The following is a 19670-nucleotide window of genomic DNA, read 5'->3' as shown; positions in this document are numbered from 1 at the left end:
TAAGGCTTTACACACACACACACACACACACACACACACACACACACACACAGAGAGAGAGAGAGAGAGAGAGAGAGAGAGAGAGAGAGAGANACACACACACACACACACACAGAGAGAGAGAGAGAGAGAGAGAGAGAGAGAGAGAGAGAGAGAGAGAGAGGGAATGCCTGGTGGGACTAAGTGAGTAGTCAAGGAGCAACTGTGTCTACAGTAGTGAAGGAGGGAAAGGCAATAGGAACCAATGCAGGGTCCCACAAGGAAGGCAAACTCCAGGATTTATTTGCAAATCAGGAACCTTTTCATAATGAAAGGGAGTCACTGGTTACTATGGAAGGCCAGAGGTAAATCTGACTGGTCCCAGACTAGCTGCAAAGTGTGTCCTTCCAGATGTGGGCCATTTTTTAAGGCCGTTGGCCAGACTGTGAATGTGATGGTAGCTGAGGTGAGGACATTTGAGGACTCAAATTTTAACTGGATCCTATGACTTCTCTGCTGAGAACAGCCCGGAGTAGATGGACTCTGAGTGAAGAGCCAGCTTAGAAAATCACATGATAGTCAAGAACAGCTTCTCTTAGCTGATGGCATTTGGGTGAAGCCCTAAGGTTGGAGAGGAGCCAGTCCGGCGGCTGTTCAGTGGCAGTAAGCACCAGGCGGGCACAACCACAAATGCACAGTCTTCAAAGCAGGCGAGTCCCTGTCAAGTTTAGACCCAGGGGCCAGCACACATGCAGTGGCGTCCATGGCAGGGAATGCCGAAGGTCTGCGGGAGTTTGCATCTTCAATGTCTTCCAAAGGCTGATGGGTTAAAGGATTCATCCCCAGCCTGTGGTACGACAGGGCAGTGGAAATTCTGCAAAGTGGTTTCAATGGAAGGAGGCCAGGTCATAGGAGGTGTGCATGCCTATGATGGGGGTACATGACCTTGGTCCTTCTTGCTTCCTGGCTGTCATGAAATGCAGAGGGCTCTTCTGCCACACACTCCCACCTTGATAGAAGTGCAGCCACAGGCTCAAGGTGAGAGGGCCAAGTGAATGTGGACTGAAATCCTTGAACCATGATCTGTGAGCCCATCCCCTTAGTAAGCTACATGTCTTGAGTGTTTTGTTACAGTGACGGAAAGGGCACAGAAAGCAGAACTCTCAACACCCAGCGGTCATAGGGCCAAAAGGCTTGACATTGTTAAGAGTTGCCCTTGGTCTCATCCACTACCTACAAAGATCATATCTGAAATATAGCTGGAGTCAGGAACCCAGAATTGAATGGTTTCTCAGGAGGAACTTATTCAGCCCTCATAATTCTCTCCATTCTGGTTCAGTGATTCTGACGTCAGGAGATCAGGAGAGAGAGAGAGAGAGAGAGAGAGAGAGAGAGAGAGAGAGAGAGAGAGAGAGAGAGAGAAGGGTGTGTCAAATCAGACAAGTGGGTCAAAGCTCAGACACACCCAGGACAGGGCTCCCAAGGTGCACCACTTCTGAAGCCCGATGGGTTCTTCCCAGAACAGTAAATGCAGTCGGGAAGCACTCCCAGTAGTTACTCTATTTCAGTTTACTTTCTGTGTGGGCTGTATTAGTTGGGACCTGAAAATAGCCCCAGGCCAGTGACAAGACACATTTTTCTCTTGGATCTGGATGGCCACATAACTAGATAGCTTCATGTTTTTATGCTCATAAGACTCTTTCTTGATCAGACAACTTTCAGGATCACCAAGTGGTTTTTGCACCTCTTTTCATCAGAACTGAGGAATGCGACCTTTCAAGATTACAGCAGGCACTGAGTTTCAGCAAGGGAGGCTTTCTCGTTCTTCAGGGAACATGGCTAACTGCCCTGCAGAGTGCAGTAGCCACGGCTGCCCTGCAACGGTGACGCACAGCCTGGGGTCAAGTGTTTCATTTCCTGTTGGCTCTGGCAGTGACTCTAGCTACCACACCCCAGAGCCAGCCAACTTGAAATCATCAATTTTGGATTTTCTTTCTTTTCCCTGAGGGTGTTCTTCAATATTCATGCTCTGGAGTGGTGCCCCATTTTTTTTTTTTTTAAATTCAGGTCCAAACTGGTAGAAACAGCTATTCATTTCTGTTACAGACTGTAACTTATTTCCAACTGACAGTGTTGGACGCTAGGAAGAGCTGGTCCTGGGGTAGTTGTGAATATAAGCTCCACTGTTTCTGTAACAGAATCGTATGACATTGTCTACATGGAGCTCAACTCCTCCTGAGATGCTGGGATTACAGGAGTGGCTCCCATGACTGCCTCCTACCTACTTTAGCTGTAAAACCCTAGTGTGGACTCCAAAGAAATACAGTGACTCAGGGCTGGGTGGAGGTGTCACACATCTTTTATCCTAGCGCTTGGGAGGCAGAGGCAGGTGGATCTCTGAGATTGAGGCCAGCCTGGTCTACAGAGTAAGTACCAAGAGAGCCAGGGTTACACAGGAAAATCCATCTCTAAAACTCAAACAAAGACAAATGAAAAACAAAGCAAAAACAATGACTCAGAAAAAGAAGAAAGATGTTTCCTGTCTGTGCCCTCTCTAATATTCTTACTGAGATCATCTTTCCAGTCACCGGTGGGTGATGGAGGAGGAAGGGACCTACTACCTCTATTATAAGGCAAACAGTATGGAGGCAGTGTGGTATTGAGACCCCAGTTTACTGGAATGGCTCTGGTTATCACACTCTGAACTGTGTCTCCTTATATCTTTTTAAAGTCAGGCTACAGGGCAGAGGCCTCCAAATTCCCTTTAGCTCCAAGGCTGGACAAGGAGGACATGATTTGACTCACAGCAGTACAGTAAAAAAAATGTGGATTTTTAAAAAAAGACCTACCATTTTTGGAACTTTGGAATTAATGATTAGACTTAACTGTAGTTTTGAATCACATCATTCATGAAAAAATAAAGCCTAGAGTTCCAGTAAGCATGAATGCCATCTACTTGGCCATCAGTCGGAGAGCCAATGAGTCATGGCGGAAGCCGAGATGCGGTGTGAGCATCACGAGACCTGAGCTGCTTAGATGAGCCTTGTTTTCAGGCTGGGGGCGGTCATGCTCATTTCTACACTTCAAGGAGGCTGGGTCTGCCCCTAAGCCTTGACTCTGGGAAGGTTCTGGCTCACAAGGAAAAGGAACTATCTGACTGTTAAATTGTTTAGGCAACTCTAATTTCGTTCCATGTGTCAGAATCAAGACTTCTGATTGACAGCACCTCTTGAATATTCAGAAGAAATGCAGTCATGTTTTAATTGGATCTAATTAGTGACAGGTGATGGCTTCTCCTTTGGAGAAATTGGTTTGTTTAAAGTAGCTCAGACTTCATAGCAGTCACTTTGTACAGAGTATCTCTGGTGCAGTTATGGGGAGGGCTTCTTCATAAATCAGTTAGATGGTCAAATGTGTTTGTTAGGTATCTGATGCCTGAGTTCAGTCTACTGTGTGGCTACCACATATTCCTTATCCATGAGGTTATATCCCAGGGAATGTAGTAACAATTCAACATATCGGCTCTTACTCGAGTTCTTAGACTGGCAAAACATCCTATCATGATGTCATTTTATAGGTACTGTAATGGCAGAAACATAGCCAGTTTTGGATAAAGACCAGTTGGCCTTCTTTTTATTTCATTATATGCAGCCCATAAATTCCAGACCATCTGAGGATTATCACGGAGCTCCCAGATGGGCCTGACCCAGGAAAGCGCTCCCGTTTCTGAATTCTTCTCAATTACAGTCTGTATCACTCTTTAGAATTAATTATGTACAACCATTCCCCTCAATTATGGTAGGGTTGTAATTGAAAAGTTTACTTGTACTTTCATTGTTTAGGACTTGGAATAAGTGGCGGTTGGATTTCCAGCTGGCCCCCAGAAGCTTCTTCATCTAAGTATATTATTAGTCCCATTGCTCCACATTGTTTTCAAGGGAAAACGTGTCCTAACTTCCCAGCTGGACTCTGAAGCACTGGAAAGAGATCTCCCCTGTGGAGCTCAGGACTCAGTAAGGCGCTGGGCTTGGTGTGTCTTCCTGCTCCCTACTTTGCTAGGAGACTCTGTCACTCTCAGGAAGACAGGAAAACATCTCCCAAGCATCCCCAAAGATCCCATGGCAGGTGTTTTCCCAGATGGGTGTTGAGTCGTTTTCAGAGTCAGAGCACTGCTGCCCTACCACAGCGTAGCTTAGATGTGTACATTAAGTTCTGAGCGTTTTATGATTGTCTTCAAAGTTTGTGTATGAGAACCACATCCAAGCTCCTCTTTATGTCCGACAAAGCATCAGTTCGCAGCCAAATACGTGAGAGGACCTCAATAAACACCTATTGATCCACAGTTAGAGCCCTGTGGGAAAGCAGATGAGACAAGCGCCCAGTTTGTCGGGCACCAGCAATCGTCCCAGCGGATGGCAACACAGCCACACCTGCGGAGGGAGGGACCTCTGCCATCAAGCCCACTGCTCGGGTTCAGGGGACTCCTCAAAGGATGCCCTCAGCCTGCCTTGTCTTTCGTCCCCAGACTTGACGACTCCTGAAACAGACTTGCTAGTGGCCCTGCTGCTCTGTACACTCCAAGTCGATTCCATTTGGAGCTCACACTTGGTTTTAATGTCTCACCCCCTCATTGTACCTCATGATGTTTTGTGCTATTATATTAAAAAAATATGTCTGCCTGCCCCTTCCTTCGGCATGCCTATCTGGTCAAAAGACCAGGGCTTTTGTTCTTCAAGCCTAGGGTGCCTAAAAAGTCCTAGCCAGGTGCCATGTGGCTTCTCTTTAGATTCAGGCTACAGTCAGGGCTAGACTTTGTTCCTCAGTGCGACTCTTCCCTACTCTGAGGAACTGCTCTGGCTGAAAAACTCTGTTAACATGGAATCTCAGCTCCAGTTCCCTGAGCATGAAGAATCATGTTCCTTTTCAAGGATTCTGTTATGTGTTTGGGGCGATGGCCATTAGTGACTCTGCAATGAGCACCTTTGAATTTTGAGTGTTATTTCTAGAAAGATCCTTTCGATTATGTGATCCAAGCTACAAATAGAAAATGGTAAAAACACAAACGCCCTCGAGCTTTACAGTTCTTCCGGTCAGGGGTAATGACGCTGTTCCATGGAGTGATTTTATGACCAAGGGCAGGCAGAGCTTCTCGCTCTGTCTGTCCCACATAATCTCCTCACAAGTTTCTTACAGCGGCTCGAACCCATTTTTCCTTTTTGGAATCCCAGCAGAAGGGGTTGTCTGGGCACAGCCATCGAAATATGCAAGGTGATCCTTCTCCTAGGAGCTCAGACACAGGAAGGGTGTTAGGAGAAAACTCATCACCCATGGGATCCGTGGAAGGAGAGCATCACCATGAGATATATTACACCGTTTACGCTGACCTTTCGCAGATATTCACCTAAGTGTCGTCAAAAAGCAAAGAGAAGCGGCCTCCTGGAGAACGAGGCACATGACCGAGCGTAAGCCTAAGGCTAAATGACTCAGTGTTGGGCGCTTCATTTCCTTGTCAACAGAGCTGTATACGCTCATGTTCCTTCAAACAAGCTGCCGAGGGACCTCTCCATCAGACATGTGAGAGAAAGGATTCTTCTCTCTGATTTCCAGTGTCCTGCTGCTATTTGGGCTATGACACTGAAGTGCTCTTAGGAACCATACTGGAGTCCTGCAGCCGTCAGGAGAAAGCGTGGCTTCCTGCAGCTCTGGCCCCTAGGTTTTGTCAGCTCACTTAGATGTAAAAATCTCACTTGGAGATTCTCAAAGAAAAAGTGCTCTCGTTTATTTACCCTTAATATTATGAAATGGCAACAGAAATTGGCTTGGCATTTTATACCCCATGCTCATGATGTCAGACTTCAAAGGAGCTGCACATGCTTTAAAAATACTATCCAGATCAAATATTTCTAAAATAACGTCATGAGCTCAGTGAGCCGATAGCATGTAATTTTGTGCTTTGGTTATTGTTCCTGGTGTTTGTCTTTAACATTTTTTCCCCTTTGACATAGTACTCAGATGCATTTTTTTTTTAAAAAATAAATTCTACCAAGAATGTTCCCTCCTTTTCCCATTTCTATGTAATTGAGCTAATATACCAGCTAGGGCAGTTATACTTTAAATGGCATGCATATATTTAGCAGAATAATTATGCAAATTCTGCCATGTTTATGGTTGTGAATGTCCTTTGGGAGCAGTTACTTAGCATCCAGTCCTAAAATGATTTTTGAAGCATTCTTGTTGCAATATTCAGAACTCACTTCTGTCTACTCCTCCGCTGTGGGAAGGTGGGTGACTTGATGCTATTTACCCATGGCCGCTATAGTAGACTATGCACTCCATGAATACAGGATTTCTTCCTTCCTCTTTCTTCCTCTTAGGATGGAACCTAAAGCCTTGCACATGCTAAGCAAGGGCTCTACTGAGCTGTATCCTCATTATTTAAGATAGGGTCTCACTATGTAAACAGGGTCGGTCTTAATCTCGAATCCTCCTGTCTTAGACTCTCAGGTATTGGGGTTACAGATGTTTGTCGACATGCCTGGCAAGAGGCACAGTCCTTTTACTAGATGGAACCATTGCATAGCACTGATGATTTTACAGAATCAACTTAGCACCCTGTTCCTCAGTTTCTATATCTGTGAAATAGGATGGAGCAAAGTGCATATCTGAGCAGTTGTTCTGACAGTTCTATCCCATGCTATCTGGAGGACTCTTATTTCAGTGCTCACTTACAAAGGCCCTGGACATGAGGACAGGCTGCATTTCAGCTGAGTCATCACTGTCTATGGCTGTTTTGTGTCCAGGCTCAGTGAGGACTGGAAAGCTGCCTTTCATTAGTGGAGACTCCAAACGTAGATGGAGCATGTGCCTGTGGTCTGTGGTGTGTGTGTGTGTACACGCACCTGACCATGTGCCTGTGGTCTGTGGTGTGTGTGTGTGTGTGTGTGTGCGCACGAGCACCTGTGTGGTGTTTGTATAGTGTGGATGTACATGCCTGCGCACTACCTGTGTGTGCTGATCAGTTCTGGGCTTGTCACTGTTGTTCTTCAACTTGACCTGAGCCAGGGTCATCTGGATAGAGAGGACTTGGATTGAGAAAATGTCTCCAGGGCAGCAGAGATAGCTCAGCCAATAAAGGCTAGGCTAACAACCTAAAGTCTCCATTATAGTGACCTGTATGCAAGCTTGTGGGACATTTTCTTGATTAGTGGCTGATGTGGGAAGACTCATCCCACTGGGGTCAGTAAGACCCCTGGACAGTTAGCTGTCTGGGTAGCAGAAGGAAGCGCAATGAGCGCGCCAGAAGCAGCATTCCTCCATGGCCTCTGCTGTAGTTTCGCCTGCCTTGAGTTTCTGCTCTGACTTCTCTCAGTGACAGGCTGTGACCTGGAAGTGTAAGATGAAGAACTCTTTCCTCCCCAAGTTGCTTTCGGTCATGGTGTTTGTCACAGAAATAGAGAGCTAATTAGGGCAGATATGAATGTATGTGTTCAGAGCATGTATGTCTGTGGTGTTTTCTGTGTGTCTGTCTGTATGTGTGTTCAGAGCATGTATGTCTGTGGTGTTTTCTGTGTGTCTGCGTCTGTATGTGTGTTCAGAGCATGTATGTCTGTGGTGTTTTCTGTGTGTCTGTGTCTGTATATGTCTATGCGGTATATGTGAACAGGCGCCCCTGTGGGGTTCCTGTGTTTATATCTAACTCTGTTATATATATATAATTTATATTTATCTCTGTTATATATGTATATATGTCTGTAATGTGCATAAGAGTGCATGTACGTATTTACACATCTGACAGGTGTTATGTATGTATGTGCATAATGTAAGATCTGTGGGAGAATGTGTGTGTGTGTGTAGTACTAACCTGGCCACAAACACAAACACCTCAGCATGATTATCTGTGGAGACAAGTTAATTAACCAATCAGGATTCACCTAGGCGGGATATGCAAAGTAAAACTCTTCCTTTGTTATTTCACATCTGGTGAAGGGAGGGACATGAAAATGTAAAATTACAGCATCACAGTCATCTGTCGGAACACAGTGGTGACGATGACACTATGTTCTAGGTGAGCACTTACTTTTTCTGACTAACTTTTCTAATATTTTCTATTCTAGATATAATTTTATAAAAATGTTTTATAACATGTAAAGAAGAAATCTATAGACTTTTTTTTTTTTTTTTTGAGATTTGAAGAAATGAAGTCACCGAGGCTGGCAAATCCGTTTATGTAAGGGAGTGAAAATCCAACAGCAACACTGGCAAATGGAGTATGAATCTCCTTTAAGATGCTGGTGAGGAACCCACACATGGGACACTCTGCACATCCTCGAAGGCTGTGCTTCTGACTGTTGTTTGCTTGGTTGGATTTTTAATACAAGGTTTCATAGGCTGACTTTGACACTGCCTCCGTGTCTTGAGCGCTGGGATTACAGAATGCCCCAATTTACCTATTACTGAATCTCTTGACAAATGGGACTAAGAGGCTCTGTGGGCTGGATACCTGTGGCATCTGCATCAATGACACCACACTAGGCACTGGGAATGGAGACGTGGTGGTTTATGTGAATGCCCCTATCTATTTGAACATGGGTCTGCAGCTGGCAGCACTGTCTGAGGATGTTAAGGATCCTGTAGGAAGTGGAACGGGGTGTGGGGGGGTGGAGGGATGGAATTTGAGAGTTTACAGACTCACCCCACTTCTGGTTATCACACTGCTTCCTGTGTGGGGTTAAGATGTGATCTCTCAGTCTCCTGCACAAGCCTCCTGCTACCACATCTCCCAACATTAGGGACATCTAGTCCTCGATAGCCATGAGCTAAAATAAGCTTTTTCTTTCATAAGTTGCTTTGCTTTCCATGATGGTATTTTATCACAGCAACAGAAAAATAGCTAATACAGAGGTTGTCCCCAGAACCTAGCATGGGAACAATGTCATGTGATGCTCGTCCTCTGCTCCCCTCAAGGCTCCCCTCAAGGAGTAGTGGTAACATGGTGGAAAGGGAAAGGTAAGAGGGTGGATTCTGATTCTCAGTCTTAGACCCTGGAAGTGGGGCTTTTTAAAAAATATAAATTACTTCACTAAATCCCTGTGCTTCTAATTCTCATCCTCCCCATGACCCACCATTTCCCAGCTGCACCTCACAGACCATTTCAGGGGACGCCTGTCACCATGTCTGCTGAGAGCTCAGCACTCACTCCAAGCTCTGCCTTTTTTCTTAGCTCGACATTCTCAAGTCAGTTAGCTAGTTGCTACTTTACCAATGGTAAACTAGCATTTAATGGTTGGACTTTGTTCTTGCATTAATGATCCCAAAATGTTCATGCTCATTCCTGTTCTACTCCCCTGAAATTTTTGTGCTGTGAGATTCCTTATGCCTGAACAAATGGGGACAGCCTCACATGGTAAAGTTCTGCTAGAGGCGGCAGGGCTTGGGACTGATTTGAGTGTGAAAACGGTAAGTTAGGAAGACAGTTCACATTCCATTCACAAGCCTGGACTTCTTATAAGGTTATATAACAGTGTGCAACGGAACCATATTTAGTCAGAAGCAGTAGTTCTGAGCAGGTCCTGAGCAACTTAGTATCTGATTCTTGTATTTTATCCTTTCCGTACCTACATGAAACAGGTAAGTTGCCCATTTTACTTCAATTTATCTGCCAAATTTATGATTATAATTATTTTTATTCAGTTCAATTAATCCAGGCTAAGGAACTTTCTTCCATGAAATTTTGTTTTCAGTTATTACTTTGCAGATTTTGGAGGATTTTCAAGACACATTCAAGATATAAATATGCATATGTGTATAAATGTAAACTATGAACACTCAGTGTTTTATTCACTAGAAAACTACCCATTCCAGCTCCACTCCCAGATGAGGATTAAATCCAAACATTCCATGTTCATGCAGACTTGTTCTTTCCATTTTCCAAAGCAAGATGAGAAACGACACTGCATTCTATAGGTGTAACATACATGTCTGTGACCAACAGTTAGGCTTCTCTTCATTTTCTATGACAGACAATTAATTATTATGACCCCTCCATCTATCATCTGCATGGTTTCTGTTAATCACCATTTTCATCCCAGTTGTTCCAAATTACCTTTATTTAATGGCAATGCTGTGAGGACCACAGTCACGGGACAAGAAGCTTAGTGGTGGCTGTGATCTGTCCCCTTTCTCATGGTCACGGGTGGACCTCATTGACCTGACCCCACTCATTTGGAAACCCTGCAGAGAAGGGTCACCTCCTTTGATTCTCAGAATTTTGTTCCCTGCTTGTATTAGAAAATAGTTTTAGCAACACACAGGCACAGACCACCCTTGGCCACCCCTATGCCTTACCTGGTTTCTCTGTCTTTGGGGATCGTAGCAGTGCTGTAAGCAAAAACTTGCTTCTCAACTAGAGGAGGCCCCAGGTCTACAAGGCCGGATAATCCTGGAGCATTTCGTGGCTTTTCGATATACACCAGGGTGCCGGGCTCCTTTTTGAAGGACTGACGACTGGGCGAGGCCCGGTCGGGCTGTAGGGTGTGAGGAGGCCCGTGTGCGTTAAGATGCGGGTGCATGTCTATCATTCTCAGGTCACCCACCCGGTGCGGAGAGGCTGGGGGCGTTTTGGAGCCCAAGGTAGGCAAATGGCTGTCAGGGTATTTCCTTGACTTCTGTCTGTATAATGACTGCTCCATATGCATTTCTGCTTGCAAGGAAGGGTTACAGTAAGCACTTGCTGACCGGATCGCAGTGCGGTGATACGCGATGACATGATCTGGAACATCCAGAGGGTGGCCACCGTGGGACGAGGCTATGCTCATGCGTCCCTCGTGGTAGACATAAGGGTCGGCATAGAAGCCCTCATTTCTGAACATAACCAGGTTTTTGTTGCTCATATCCTCGTCGGGCTTCACATCTCTTCTTTCCAAAATGGCACTGGGGCTTGGGGAGATGGATCTAGAGACTGGCAGGCTGGAAAGTCTGTCCCTGGGGATGGTGGCATTGCCAGGAATAGCCATGGGACGGCTGCCCCCGTAAGGAATTCTTGATGGTGAGGGAGGCAAAGAATGGGGCACTGGAGTGGATGGTGGGGAGTTTGGAATTGCATGGGGTGGGTGAGCTGTAGATCCTGGTCTGGGGGCTACAAGGCCATCTCCTCTTGCATAAACAATTTCTCTCTGCATCTGGAAATAAAACAAGGAATCAGAAAACATATGTAGATAACCATGGTGTGGGAGGAGCCCCAATGTGACAAGGTGAATTCCTTAATAGGGAAACCTGGCCATGTTTCTTTCCTTCTTATCAGACACTCACACCAGATGGATGGAACCTGAGCATTTGTCTTCTTACTGGCAACAAAGTCATGGATCCTGAGGTGGCAGACACTCTCAATGGTTGACTCATTGCAATGACAAAAGATAAGCTGTCTACTTTGGAGATGAGAGAGAGCCAAAAGCCAAGGACTGCAATGGCACAAGACAAGGAAATGGATTCTCCCTCAGCCCACCAACCAGTCTGGTACTGCCTACAGGTTGATAAACGCTCATGAAACTTATTTAGAGATCCAACCCAACCTCTATACAAGAATAAATTCATCTCACTTAAAGCCTAAAATATTTTGTTTGTTTTGTAATGTTGAGGTTCAAACCCAAAGCTTCATAGCTTAGGCGAAGGCGCCCCAAGCTATGAAGACAACTCCAAGTCTCTAATAATTTGTGCTAGCAACCTCAAAAAGCATCTACCCAGTGACAACACAGTACCATGGTCTGAATATTGAGGCCATAGCTTCTTACAGCCACGTAATAAATGTTTAGCTACTGTATACATAGGTCTAAAAATGTATTTTCCAAGACCTGTGTTGGGCACATTTTCCTACAGTTAGCCCTGGAAAATAACTAATAAGTACTTCTCCAGGCTAACGTTAGGTAGGATCATGGCTAGAAAGACAAAACTCATCCCTGGGAGAAGTGTGGAAGGAGGTGGAAGTCACTCATCAGCTCTTGACTTGGGGCCTATGTGAAGGCAGCATAACAGGCAAGGGGAAGTAAGGAGGTAACAGTAAGGTGATAGAAGAGAAAGAACCCGAAGCATGGTGGAGGCACCATGGAAAGTCTTAATGACACAGCCTGTGGGGCCACATGGTGGTGATGGGTGATGTCACATCACTCAAGTGGCAATGTGACTGGGGTAGCAGGTTACTATAAAAGCTGGAGCGTAGGGCCAGGTAGCTTAGGTATCCAGGCTGTGGCACTGCATGGTCCAGGAGAGGTAAAGACGCCTATGGCTCTTTGACAAATGCATCTTCAAAGAGAAGCAGTGACAAGAGAATAAAGCTAATGACGAAATGGGGGGGGGGGGGAGAAGGAATAGATTTGCAACCACATTATTGTGTTATCAAGGACAGAATCCAAACAACAAATAAATCCAGGTCATGATTATCTGTACACTGGAGCTCTCATCAAGGCCCAGGAGGAAAATACCCATTGGGATTTTCCATTGTCCCCCGAGGGAACCGGAAACCATAGTCCTTTATCCTGACTTCCGAGAGATGACAGAAGGGTGTCAATGGTTGGAGGGTAGCTGTGATAGGGTCATGGGAAAGAGCAGGTGGCTCAGACAGAGAAGAACCAGAATGTGCACCCAGAGGACTCATGGTGGGGGAGAGTAGTTTGAATAGGAAACAGAGTCCATGCCTTGAATAAAAGAAACGGATGCATTACCTCATAAATTTGTCTACTGAACAGCTTTTACCAAGACACTCCTAAGAGTCAGGCATCGGGGTATAACTCCAAACACTTTCTAGTTCCCACCACTGAGAAGGAACCAGCTTTCCCTCCATGAGAATCCAGAGCAAGAGTCATTCACTCTTCCACAGCTTCTTATCTTATGCCCGGCATCCAACGATGCAGAATCCTTAATAGGATCAGGGACTTTTAGGTATTATAATGCATTTTACATAAAATGTGAACAATTAAAACTAAACTGAAACATAGTTACAAAGAGTCAACAACCAAATGGAACCCGTGGAGGGTGTTTCCTGAACTGGCCTTGATTCCCTATGGACTTGAGTGATGCTGGAGACCGAGAGGGAACAGGCGCCTGACTTACAGTCGTAGTTTATCTCACTACCCTCTTTCCTCTCCAACACACACATGGAGTTCATGCCTTCCAAGGGTAGTCGCTTCCCCTTCTCCACAGCTGACTGTGCTATCTTGAAACTCCCTTTTGTGTCCTTACTTTTATGTTCCATACTTAGTCCTGGATTCCAGGTATCCTAATATTCCTGTGCATATGACCATTCTCTACTCACCAGGTACATGTATGACTCAGGTGTGCAGTTCAGTAGACCGGAAGGGACCCACCCAAAGTCGTTGTGGGGTAATATACCTGATTAGTTCTCCAGAATGGTTGGGACAACCATGGAATGGAAGGTTTGAAAACCATCAGAAATCCTTACAAATTCCTTTCCCACTGTCTTGTACAGTTCAGGGCTCAATAAAAACAAAGGTAGGCTCAGTGCATGGCTTTATAGATCATAAAACCTGAAAGGGTCTGGTTCAGCTGGCAGTGAGTATCTGACGAAATGCCGCCAACAGTCATAACACACAATACAATAGCCACTCCCCCCAAAAAGTCAAGATAAACTCATCACAAGGCATTGATTCAAGCAGCTCATTGTGTGAAGAGCATCACACATTCCCAAGACAAATTAACACATAGAAAGTTCTGTTGCCATTATTGTTGAGAATTACAAAGGTAAACAAGATGAAAAATGTCTAGAAGCCACTTGGGATCAGCAACTGCTTTAACCATCTCTGCTTTCCTTTCTTTCTTATCTCTAGATAGCATTTAGTCTTTGGGGATTCCAGCCCAGCTGGGCACAGTAGAAATATCTGTCTTTCTGTTTAGAGAGTAAAAAGAGAGAAAAAGATTCTAAACAGTAGAGAAATGCTAAGATAAATAAGTAATATTAATGAAAAACATGTAAAATTAACTTTAATTAATAAAAATATAGACATGTATCTTTTAAAACAGCAGAGGTGTTTGAATAGGAATTTAAAAATATTTCATGATATGAAAAGACATATTAAGAGTTATGAGTATCTTTTAAAATGAAATACCAAAAGATTCATTAGAAAAAAATTCTTTAGTTTCAAGTAACATAAATAGATAAATCCTGAAAGAATAAATCAATGAAGAATAATTCTGACACACTGTACTGTGCATTCATGTGAGGAATGTGGGTGTCAGTCAAAACACCGAATAGCCCACCTCTTTCTTGATCCGGGACCAATCAGCCCAGAACCTTCATGAGTGAGGATGGATCCTGGTTATAGCCATGAGCATCTTATTCTTGCTGACCATGTGGGTATCATCCCTGACCTTCCCATTTCAAAATAATCTTACCATGGTCCAACGGGGTCACAGAATGAACCACTGAGTTAGCCACTGGGTATTCAATGTTAACAGAACAGCTAATCTGAAGTGAATGTCTCCATCAACATTAGTGGCATAGCCAAAGCCTCTGGCAAAGTGTTCATGTCGCTTTGCCAGACTGAACTTTAAAAAGCACCCTGATCATTTATTTCAACCCCTGCTCTAAATAGAGCCCCTGAAGAGGATGACATGATAATCCCCTTAAACTGTGGGAAAATATGGCTTTCAGATGCAAGAGAAGAAACTCTTAACATGAGATGACTTCAGTCCATACAGTCAACGCCTGCGTCTAGCTGACAGCACCTCACCCAGGACCTGATAGAAGGACTGGGAGATGAGGGAGGAACTTCATGCTGATTTTGAAAACCTAGACTTTATTGACTTCACAAGATACTGTCTGACTGGCTGTGGGGCAGGTAAGTTTTATAGTTTGTCATTTACAGCAACCTTTGGCGCTCAAGCTCGTGTCCTTATGACTGTAATGTCCTTGTTTCAGGCGTCTACCCCTTTACTTTGCTGTGGTTTTTAAAGTACCTTGCGGACAAAAACCCGGCATTAACGATGAATGCGCTTCTCTCCTACTAACACCCATGGTCGGGTCTAGGAGACGATTGGCTGACTTGGCACGGTGAGACAAGCAAGGCACATGTGTGCGCAGGACTGCAGCTGTCTCCCACCATCTTTGACTCCGCTGCACCTCACTCCTCTTGGCAAGTTCATAGTAGCTGTGCCCATCACTGATGCTTTCTCTACAGGGAATTTCATGTTGAAGTCTGTATATAAACTGCAGAGTTTCGTTTTACAGAAATAAAAAGAGGGCCTACATACATCTTTCTATTCCCTTCCCAGAATTCAAGTCAAGTATTTGGCTGCATAGTCTCCAGCAGAGAAATGTTCAACCATTCAGCAATGTATGAACCAGGCTGTTCTTTATCCACCCTTTGCTCAGTATGGTATTGCCTTTTCCTCTCCTCACTGCTACCCAAATCCCTACTGTGTGGTTGTTGGAGGTGTTTTACACGGTCTCATCACCAAGGTGGCCCTGAGTAGCATGCTGCTATTTCCACTCATAACACCAGTTCACTAACCCACCCATTCTTCCATCAACCAGGAAACACATATGTTTGAGTTAGGCAGCTGTACATATAGCTGCATTTCATTTCCCCCAAGCGTTCTAAGACAAGGCAAGAATCACTCAGTTGGGAGTTTGTCGAAAGTAAGACAAGAAGGAACATTTTTAAATGGTTTCTGGAAAAGAAAATCTAGCACGTGCAAACAACGTCTCACTTACCATCTTCTGCGGCAATGTTCCCAGAATCGTGTCTCTTTCCGAAGCATTTATGCTTTGTGGGGAGGGCATAATATGCTCCGCTTACTCTGTTTCAAGCCCCACCCTTCCAAGTCTAGAATCTGTACGTGGCCTCCTCTTTCAGACCACATAATAAAGTGTCGGGGGAAAACAGAAATGCACCCTTAGAAATGTTTTCACCCTCAAAGAACAAAAGCCACTTACTGTTTGTCTGACGGAACCACCTGTGTAACTGACGCCGTGAAAAGGCCCATTGGCTCTGTGCCGGGTTACGGTGCTCCTTTGTTTGAGATCCTCATCCGAGTCCTCAGGCCCTCGCTTGGGTGATCCAGACAACTTCTCTTCAGTGTCCAAATCACCACAAGGGCGCTCAAATACTAAAATGCTCACCAACGAAGACCGGTTTGTTTTGCCCGGTTTTCAGAGCGAAGCTGCCACAGGCATGGATAAAAAGTAGCTCGCCCCACGATAAGCCAATTTCTCCTCCCCTTGGAAATTAGTCACTGAATAACCTCAGCTCGCATCCAACCACAGGCTACTGCGTGGGTGACTCAATCCTTCAACAATTGCTTACAGGGAAACCCGTAGCAAAGAAGGCTCAACGCTGAGAGCCCTGGGTAAACGGGTTAACAAGAAAAGCTATATTACCAAACAGAATCTACAGAAAGCAAAGATGATCCTTAAAGCCGACCAAGAGCCAGCCACCAAGAAGCAAAACCAACAGAGAAGCGGGTGTGCTAATTATCCCTCAGGACCAATTCTCACAGCAGCTTCCTGTTATGGGTGCTGGAAAAAAAATCTGGCTCAGCACCAAGACTTCCTTCTCCTGCTAGACTTTTGAAGTCTGGTTACTGGCAAGTAAAGGCAACCTATCTCTTCCCTAGGTTTGTGGTACCTGAGGGAAGACAAGAGGGAGGGAAAAGAGGCTGTCTACTAATTAACCAGCCGGTTTAACCAGGCTGAGCTCTCGGTCCTCTGCAGCACAGGGCTAGCAATGGCTATGGGGCTAGAAAACCCAGTTGAGATGAGGGGAAAGAGAGGGCAAGCCGCAGCTGCAGAAAGAGGCGCTCTGAGAAAGGCAAGCAGCTCCTGGCAGCCCCACCCTAGGCAACAAGGAAGAGAGAGCCAGAGGTTCTCCAGAGGCGTCCTCCGGGGAAGGCGCTATACAGCCTGCTCTTCCAGGGAGACGGGGACAAGAAGGGGCGCGGTGTCTACCAGAAGTAGCTCGCTGGAGGACAGGTGTCAGCACCTGGCTAACAAAAGGTCAGTGAAGCAGAAGCCAAGGCATCCCTTGGCTCCCAGAAGCACTCTGTTTAGCCACTCCCCTGTTCTCTGAGCCCTCGGGGACAGTACAACACCCAGCTGGGAAGCCTGCAACAGGGAACCTCAGACCTTGGGCTGGCTTTAAGCCACACCTCACTACCACACTCATGGCTGCCGGAGCATTTTTAAAAACATTTTTAGGCTGTCAGAGGTTGTTCTTGTGACCAAAAGAATTTTGTGACGTCGCTGAAGTTCAAATGCAGTCAGAACTGCGAACTCACCAAAGGAACCGTTTCCTACCACCAAATCGCTTGCGGTTATTAAGGGAGGGGACGTTGGTGCCCACGACACCACCACCCTCCTAAGATGGCCCATTAGAAACAATATTTTGATGAAGTGGTTGTAACAGATGCCACCTAAGAGGTTGGGAAAGTGGAGAAGGGATCTGAAAACCTTTATTTTGATTTTTTAATCTAATCAGTAAGGATTTGTTATTTCTCACCGGGCTACGGGAAGCACCCGCTCTCGGCTCCCAGGCATCTGGCATACATTTGGCGGGTTTTGTTGGGTCACAGAAGGGCTTTCCAGGAAGGGGAACGTAGAGGCTGACCTTCATTGTCTGTGGAAGCCACATCCAGGCCCACTACACCCCCAATGTCTTTGTTTAATGGCATAGGGTGCAACATGGCTCTTTGAATGATTTCCCCCGTATCTTCCTGTGCAGGACCACTTGTTTTAAAGGGTTATACTTGGAATGACAGGGCCAGGCCCTTCTCACCCCGAACCAGAAGCGACAGACCCTCAGTGCTCTTTGGCTGAGTGAATCATGGCATAATCAACATATTCTTTCATGACAGCCACCTTAAAGAGTGGTGGCTTCTGTTGACCCTGCAACCATGTGAGTCTGTGGTACCCGTGGGAGGCAGTCTGGCCTACCTCTCCCATCTCTTCCTTCCTGCCGCTTCAGAACCATATCCTTTCACTTTCAAAGTGCTCCAGGGCACTTTGCACAGTGCCCTGGCTTCATCCTTACGTGGGTTTCAGGGGTTTGAAAGGCAGCCCGATCCTGTGGTGAATACAGATGAACTAAATGCTCTACAGTAAGCAGGGATCTGATCCCAGAGAAGAGAGATGCTTTGCTGTCCAAGGCTTGGAAAGAAGTGGCTAATGAAGCATCCATTTCTGAAAAAATGTCCTGGTGCTGAACATAGACCCACGGAGCAGCTCACACTCTACAGAAGACCCCGTAACCCTTTCCCACTAGTCCAAGTGCTGCCAGCTCCTGGTATCTCAAACTCTAGCTTGACCATCAGGTTGCTCTCAGTCTTGCCTACCTTTCCGTAAGCAGCCTTTGTGAGGCTGCTACTCATTTCCCATCTTCTCTTGTTGGACCAAGGCTGCAAGTGAAGTGGAAGCAGTTCATCTCTTTCAGGTTAGCACCGAGAAAGGCCTTGCCCGTAGATAGGCAGGGTTAGCTCAGTAGTCTCTAGGAAGACCAATAGCACCGTAAAATTTGTTCCTAATTCTTCTTTCTCATTCATTATCAACTTTAGAAATACATACGTAAAAAGAAACTCCAATGTGCCTATAGACATACACATGGCATCATAAAAGAAAATAATTATCATGCTGGGAATATTTCAAACTCATCTTGTTTATAAAGTTAAAATTGTAAGGATGGTCATTTGTGAGGTCTTATTAATCTATTAATATTTCATTTGCTCATAAATGGACCATCTCCCAGACATGAGACAGACAGATTGTTGCCAAAATTATTGGATTCTCAGTAAAGAGATGATCCAGTCAGCGGTTAGCTTATGGCTATATTTAACGTGAGTGTTATTCCCAGAAATTGTTTGACATGGAGAATCTAGTTGAGCCCTACACCACTTGATCTGGTGGACCAGCCCTGTGCCCAACAGTGACTAAAGATGCTTGGACTGGGGCAGAATAAAGAAAAATATTAAGTACATTATCTAACTCCAAGTCACAACCAGTGATAGGGCAGAGCTGCAGGGTAGATAAAAGAAAAACTCCCCTCTCCCATGGATACTTGTCTTCCACAGGGCTGGCTACTCCCTCTGTCATGGGCCAAGGACAACTCCTTCTGTTGTGTGATGACAGTTAGTAAAATCATATCTTCTTACAAACATTTCCAACAAACGGAACAAACAGCTCCCTGTCTGCTCTTCACATCCACCTATGCTTCAGCAGGGACAAAGGTCTTTTGTGCTCGGATCCCTTTCAGGACTTCTAGATTTGCTCAACTCAGTGGCTTACACAGTTCCCTTTGAGTAACATCTATTGAAATGCCTACTTAATTATTAACATGTACCTTAAATGTATAATATATTGCATTATCAACTTACAATGTTTCTTTCTGTGAAAGGAATTTTAAATGTACCCTCGAGCAAATACATATGATAATCGCTTCATAGTTTTGTACCACACAAAGTGCTTTCAGTTATGATTTTATTTTATGGACTCCAGAAGTCAGTGAGATACATAGGGCAGGTACTACTGTCCTGAATGGCTAGGGCATGAGATGTAGGAAGTTAAGAACCTCGCTCAACATCATGCATCATGTACATACATGTAGTAGCCTTAGTCATATTCATCTGTAGAAGATAAGTTCTAACACATAACTAGATGCCTGAAACTGCAGATAGCACAGAATATTATATATATA

At 45.1% G+C, this 19670-nt stretch overlaps 1 protein-coding gene across 17 annotated transcripts in view; it reads right to left on the bottom strand.

The window, feature by feature from the left end:
- Kiaa1217 (KIAA1217 ortholog) overlaps positions 1-19670 on the bottom strand; it is a 479642-nt gene that overhangs the window by 48591 nt on the left and 411381 nt on the right. For 16 of the 17 annotated variants that reach the window (XM_050152641.1, XM_050152630.1, XM_050152627.1 and 13 more), the window contains one exon: positions 10324-11156. In XM_050152641.1, the coding sequence (XP_050008598.1) occupies positions 10324-11156 (833 nt within the window). Of the gene's footprint in view, positions 1-10323; positions 11157-15922; positions 16169-19670 lie in introns of those variants that run through there. The other variant, XM_050152640.1, reaches the window with a different exon arrangement.

The sequence above is a fragment of the Alexandromys fortis genome, unplaced genomic scaffold, assembly GCF_014885135.2.
Source record: "Alexandromys fortis isolate MF-2015 unplaced genomic scaffold, M_Fortis_MF-2015_v1.1 scaffold_54, whole genome shotgun sequence".
NCBI lineage: Eukaryota > Metazoa > Chordata > Mammalia > Rodentia > Cricetidae > Alexandromys > Alexandromys fortis.
Note: the sequence above shows the minus strand (reverse complement) of the source record. Positions and strands in the feature narration are given on the sequence as shown.